Source organism: Drosophila persimilis, unplaced genomic scaffold, assembly GCF_003286085.1.
Source record: "Drosophila persimilis strain 14011-0111.01,24,50 unplaced genomic scaffold, DperRS2 tig00000191-arrow-pilon, whole genome shotgun sequence".
Classification (NCBI taxonomy): domain Eukaryota; kingdom Metazoa; phylum Arthropoda; class Insecta; order Diptera; family Drosophilidae; genus Drosophila; species Drosophila persimilis.
In genome coordinates, this window is record NW_020825298.1 from 13214181 (window position 1) to 13220624 (window position 6444).

At 36.0% G+C, this 6444-nt stretch overlaps 1 protein-coding gene across 5 annotated transcripts; it reads left to right on the forward strand.

The window, feature by feature from the left end:
• Window positions 1-636: 636 nt before the first annotated feature.
• On the forward strand, window positions 637-6077 carry LOC6588711 (ubiquitin carboxyl-terminal hydrolase CYLD). 5 transcript variants are annotated; one of them, XM_002014343.2, is made up of 10 exons: window positions 637-644; window positions 2203-2403; window positions 3261-3492; window positions 3875-4050; window positions 4140-4294; window positions 4346-4564; window positions 4641-4875; window positions 5206-5347; window positions 5408-5604; window positions 5832-6077. In XM_002014343.2, exons 2-10 carry the CDS (start codon window positions 2211-2213, stop codon window positions 6023-6025), a joined length of 1743 nt encoding a protein of 580 aa, XP_002014379.2. In that variant the 5' UTR covers window positions 637-644; window positions 2203-2210; the 3' UTR covers window positions 6026-6077. The 5 variants fall into 5 exon arrangements, with proteins under 5 accessions (XP_002014379.2, XP_026844462.1, XP_026844464.1 ...); XM_026988661.1 differs by lacking the exon at window positions 637-644 and adding an exon at window positions 995-1042; XM_026988663.1 differs by lacking the exon at window positions 637-644 and adding an exon at window positions 995-1042 and having other exon boundaries at window positions 3276-3492.
• Window positions 6078-6444: the final 367 nt, after the last annotated feature.

Here is a 6444-nt window from a genome sequence, read left to right on the forward strand (position 1 = left end):
TGCCGAGGTGTAGATTTTCTATAATTACACTGGTCAATCAGCTGTGTGTTTTTTCCGGTAGTGTTTAGTATTTTTACTGTCATGTTTTCCTCTACTCTTTGTCCTATAAGAATCATATTTCTTGATAAAAGTTTTTCCCCAAAGTCTCTCTAATAGTCTTTTCACACTGGGATGATCAATAATAGCCTATTCCAATAGGTGACCGCCCACCATCATTTTCTAGGATTGTTTTGTACGGTTTTGCCGTTCCGAAAATTTCTCAGTTGTTCCACTATCCATCGAGAATGTTCCTAATCAGAATGTTTCTATGCGATATATATCCGAAGGGGTTCAAATCCAAACAAAATGTGCAATCAATGGCAAAAAAAATAATATCGTAAACTTTATGCTCTGCACAATTACACAGAAATTCGTTCTTGAGGGTTTTGTGCGTACTCACAGATGCATCTATATGTTCTCTCGACTTCGCGGATTTCGCCGATTCCAAAAACCTCGCTGCAGTTGACCATTGAAATGTATGGGCGTTTAAATTGAATATAATTAAATTAAATATGTCTACATTGTTAAATATTTTCCCGCAATACTTTCCATTGGGGACAGAAACAATCGATGTTCGGCTAAATGTTCAACCATCGATAATATAGGTATCGCTATCGCTATACTACATAACACAACATATTTTATGTTATCAAAGTCATACATATTTGTTGACTGTGCCAAGAATAGTCATTTTTAACTTTAAAAGTTGTAGTAATATGATTTGTTCGGATTTCTTTTTTATAATTCGTGCTCTCAATGCTCTGTTCACGGCCGTCTAAATATGTCATACCCCATGTCTGTACATATACTAGAAATGGGAGAAAATAATTTTTGTTGAACTTTAGTTGCGATATTCAATTTAAGTTTACATTTTAAAAACGTTCTAAAGAATCCAAACAAAGAATTTAACACAAACACAGCAGTGCTTTGTGTATATATGGATGTACGTGTCATGTACAATCGTGAATGTTTATTTATGACAAACTTTTAAATATAAGTACATGTAAGTAGTAAGAAATTGGCTGTTTGTGCATATACAGCCATCTGTTGTAGCGAACTGAATGTAAAGCTGTCAAAAAGTGCTATTTCGGGTCTGCAGCAGAATGCCAGACTGAATTCCAACTGAGTTGTTTTTCTAGGTGCCACAGAAGGCTGTCTCTGGTGACTAGAAATTTGGTTAAATTAAATGCAAAAACATACTTCACTCATAGAAAAAGGTTTATCTTCACTAGCATGATAAAGTATTTTAATTGTTTTAAACCTTTATTTCTATTTTACGAAGCCTCTGGAAAAATCTCTAGTAGAATTGCAATTCGTTGTTGGCGTCTTAAACCAGCTCGAAGGAAAATCTGGCCAGAACTGATCGGCTTGCTCATCAGCACGGATCCAGGCTCAAACCTGTTCCTGAAGTCCATTGGCACATTCAAATCATGCTGTCAAATGACATCGTTCGGAGCAACAGAAATGGTCCACAATACTGCGGCAGTATTATCTGTGTCAGCTGGTCTTTATTTCAGGATTATAGAAAACAGTTTTGGGTCGTTGTCGTACATAATTTGGTTGCTCTAGCTCTTATGGTCTTTGAGAAGTAGCCGTCAAAAATGTCGTGCGGAAAAACAGACCTAGCTATATCGAACTGGCTATTGATGCTGATTAAGATGCTGATCTTCTTGGTGTTACACACATCTACTTTCACCACAAATCTGTACTTTTCGAGTACTGCGTACTTTTGGAGCCCGAAGTCTACCAGAGAAAGGCGGTTTAATGCCGGTCGTAATTCAAGAAACGCAAAAAATTATCAGTTTTGAATTTGAAATTTGAATTTAATTATTTTTTTGACGTCGAAACAAGTTTAGGCGCAAGACCTCGCCATCTTCCCGAATCCCGAGTCAAAATTCTGCGAAAGGTACAATTTTCTTTTCAAAGCAGATATGGAGTGAAAGTTATGGAAAAGTGCGCAGTCACCAAAGATTTTGTGGGTATATTGCAAATTCTAAGTATGAGGAGGTCCTCTACTCATCTAGACCTTTAATCTATTTTTTTTCTCGTTTAAAGTACATTCAAAAAGTTTCATTTATGTATATATAATCTTATATAGCGAGTAACTTATTAAATTTAATACAAATAATGGCTAATTATATTTCTTAAAATGTTAATTTTTAGTGAACGATATGGTTGTTGAAAATCCAACACATAAGGATGTCGATTTAGCTGATATTTTAGGGGCCAATTGGCCAACACATGCCGGGGCAGCAGCTATGATTTTAAATAAAAATAAAACATCTGTGGAGGGCAACAGTAACGACGAGGGTCAGCCGAAATCTTCGAACCCACTATCGATAGCAGTCAAAGATGAATCTTTGGGTGAGTATCTCTCATTTATATAAACATGTTTTGGTTTGCTCTAAATTGTAAAAACTTACACCCTTTTTATTTGATCGGTTTCACCAGATTAGTACATGTCGCTCTGTGTGTATATTTCAAATAGTTCGCGATCGAATCCACCCTGCTGAAGAGGCTCAGTAGCTCAACATATAAAACCAAACTATTCTTAATTGAAGCATTTACATAAAATCGACACCATTACTAGGGCAATTTGTCTTGTGCCTTCTTAGTAAATCGTTCATTTGATCCCAAACTCAAATTTGGCTTTGAAATAATTGGTTAATACAACAACACCTTGCGCTTTCGTGCAAACAGCTGACTCAGTCCGATTTTGGTATCGATTTTTGGGATGTTAAACATAACAGAGGCTTTTGCGCGCTCGATAAACTAAATTGTGGGTTTAACAGCAGTAATTTGTGCATTTAACAGGACATGAGAAAATGTGACAAAACGGGGGCACCTAGAAACGAAACGTTTTGGCTGAAAACGCAAAAAGTAAATGAAAACCGGAGTCTGCCTGAATATCCAAATAGCCCGTATGAAAATTTATACATAATTCAGTATGCTTTGATCTATTCGTTTGTGTGTGTTACGTGTTTTGTAATTGTGAAAAGTATGTAGAGTAACGTCCGGAGGATAAGCCGTTGATAGAGAGACAGATGAATAGATTTAACGGAATGTGCGGTATGGAAACAGTGGCAATATTTTTTGTCACTAGGTGGCAGAAATATATTCCATAAGTTACATAAATCATAGCCTTACATAAACATATACTGACTGCGTATCGGGGTTTTTTATTAATTATTTTTTTGTACCTTTTGAAATGCAATTTTTAGGTCACACAATTTCAGATTATCAACGCCTGATTGAAATACCAGGAACAGAGCTTGCAATTGGCTCCCTCGTGGAAGTATCTGATTCTGGCGTGTGTGGAGATGTGTATGGTGTAATAAGATGGATTGGTATACCTCCAGGAATTTCTAAAAACGTACTTGTTGGAATAGAGCTTGAAGACGAACCTTCCTTGAAGAACATTCCATTGTCAGATGGAAGTTACAATGGCCTTCGGTAAATATTTATTTACATATTTTTAATAAAAATAAGTAGATAGTAATGAAAATTGATGTGCATTTTTTTAAAATTAATTTATATCATATGTCGCTGAAACTGAATCCGATGTCCGAATTCAAAACGTGATTCGTTTCTTGCGCTATAGTGCAAAATCAAATTTTTCCGCCATAAACCGGCAATATTTATACTCGGTACTCGAAAATTATAGGGGTATATTCGTGGAGGAGAGGCTCTCTGACAAATATGAAATATGAATATGAACTTCGGCTTATCGAATCGATTAATTTATTTTTAAGAATATACAATAATATTGAATTCTGTATTTAATTCATATTAATTAATAGGTATTTTAAATTATTTTGTTGTTCACAATTTTCAGCTTTTTTACGTGTCACCAAGGTCGGGCTATTTTTGTAACGTCCGACAGGTGCAAAACTGATCGCCGATTCACCGATAAAGACAGCTACCATGTAGGAAACAAGATCACTAACAATCAGGAGATAAACTTCGGTGCCGTCGCGTGCCCTTCTATTTCTGGTTCAGTACCGCCACTGCGTAAGTGCATACTTGCAGCCTACACAATTTAAGTTCTTATTGATCAAGATGAAAATCTACAATTGACACGTCCTTATCTTTTATTTTAGGAATACATAGTTCGGATGAACTCCAGAAAATTTGTGGAAAATTCAAGGGAATACAAGGACATCATAACTCTTGCTATCTTGATGCGACACTATTTTCGATGTTCACTTTTACTAGTGTGTTTGATTCTATACTGTACCGATCTCCAGGACCCAAAGTAAGACAATAACGACGCTGAAAATCTTGTAATCTAATAATTTTCCAACAGGATATTCGGAATTACAGAGATGTTCAAAAGGTTTTGCGGGATGAAATTGTTAATCCATTGAGAAAACAATTATTTGTGCGATCTGACAGCGTTATGAAGCTGCGTGAACTATTAGACCAACTCAGTTCTGTAAGTGGTCTCACATGCGAGGAAAAAGATCCTGAAGAGTTCCTGAACAGTTTACTATCACAAATTATGCGCGTCGAACCATTCTTAAAAGTGCGTTAATTTTTCATTTTATGATGAGAATTTGTATTAAGTTCAGTTCTTTATTTTCTTTATTCTTTATTTTTAGCTTAGCTCCGGACAAGACTCATATTTTTATCAACTGTTTGTGGATAAAGATGAAAAACTAACATTACCAACTGTCCAGCAACTTTTTGAACAAAGCTTTCATTCGTCGAATATCAAACTAAAGGAGGTTCCCTCTTGTTTTATTATTCAGATGCCTCGTTTTGGAAAAAGTTACAAAATGTATCCAAGAATTTTACCCTCGCAAGTTCTAGATGTGACAGACATAATTGAAAACTGTAAGTTTTAAAATTAAGAACCTTCTTAAAAAAAAAAATTTCGTAAAACATATTATTGCTTCCTTCATTCTGGCTGTAATATTGATTCGTTCGAAACGGCATGTTTCTGAGTTTTAAATTTTCTGGTACATATCTTCAAAGTGTGACTAGCCAAGTCGGCATAGCATTTGATGCTGGTTAAGAAATTGTATACTTTGTGTTCGGGAATTGATATCAAACATAAAACATAATCTCATCTACTATACGGGTTACATCGTTCCGTTCTAATTCACTACCTCTCCATTGTATGCCACTATTAAGCCTTATTGAGCATTTTTCTAATTATTTTAGCTCCTCGACAGTGCTTTCTGTGTGGAAAACTAGCTGAATATGAATGTAATGAATGTTTTGGAAGTCTACAAGTCGGCTCAGGTCTTGAGTGTACAGCCTTTTGTCAACAATGCCTTGTTACATTTCATATGCATGCAAAAAGGTAAAATTAAATTTACGATTATATACGTTTATTATCTTACTTTTATTCATTAAATTTTAGGAATAATCACGTGCCTACAAAAATATGTATTCCCAAGGACTTCAGAATTATGGCTGATCATATGGTAGTACCACGCGTGTACATGGAACTATTTTCAGTTGTTTGTATAGAAACATCTCATTATGTAGCGTTTGTAAAATCAGGTTCTGGGCCAGATGCACCATGGTGTTTTTTCGATTCAATGGCTGATAGAAAGGGTAAGTTACATTATACATACACTGGTGATCGTTGTTCGGGGTCACACTTGCCATGTGATGTCAGCTTTCACAGTTAAATTTTTATTTATTGTCCTGGAGGCTTTGCGGACCGAGTTTTCTCTTGATTTGAATACAGCGATCCATCCGGTCCGCCATCCTTTAGTAAAATATTGTGCATTGAAACTAATACGATACATTTTACATATGCGCTTTATATTTTCTTTTAGGTGAACAGAATGGATATAACATACCGGAAATGACATGTGTTCCCGAATTAACACAGTGGCTTTCCGATGAAGGTGCGCGCTCTATTAATGAAACATCACCTAATGATAAAGTTCTACCTGATCACGCCAAGCGTATTTTTTGCGATGCCTATATGTGTCTGTATCAAAGCACAGACACTATGATGTACCATTAATAAAATTAATAAATATCGTATGTTTTTAATAAAACTTTTACAATGCCTAAAAGTCGTTTGATCGTTTCAGATTTAAATTTTTTACATATTGAAAACGATTTTCTTTTTGACGTTGCACGTTGCACACGCAATAGTCGTGTTTGGTCTATGGGTATCTCGTGACCATGCGGCTGATGTCAATCTGCCCCTTAAGAATCCCGTCTTATGTTCGTATTAAAGAAACGGTATGAACGATACCGATGGACCCAATGTGATAAACTAATGTCCCAACGGTTGCGCATTGTAGCATCTGATCGATTAGGCTCACCGTCAGTGCACCTGTGATGGCTGATGGATTACATTAAAGGTGCCTTCTATGTCGGGGAAGGTGTACTCCTTACAGAAAAGGAACTCCTGGGCGCTTAAGGGAAGGGCAACAG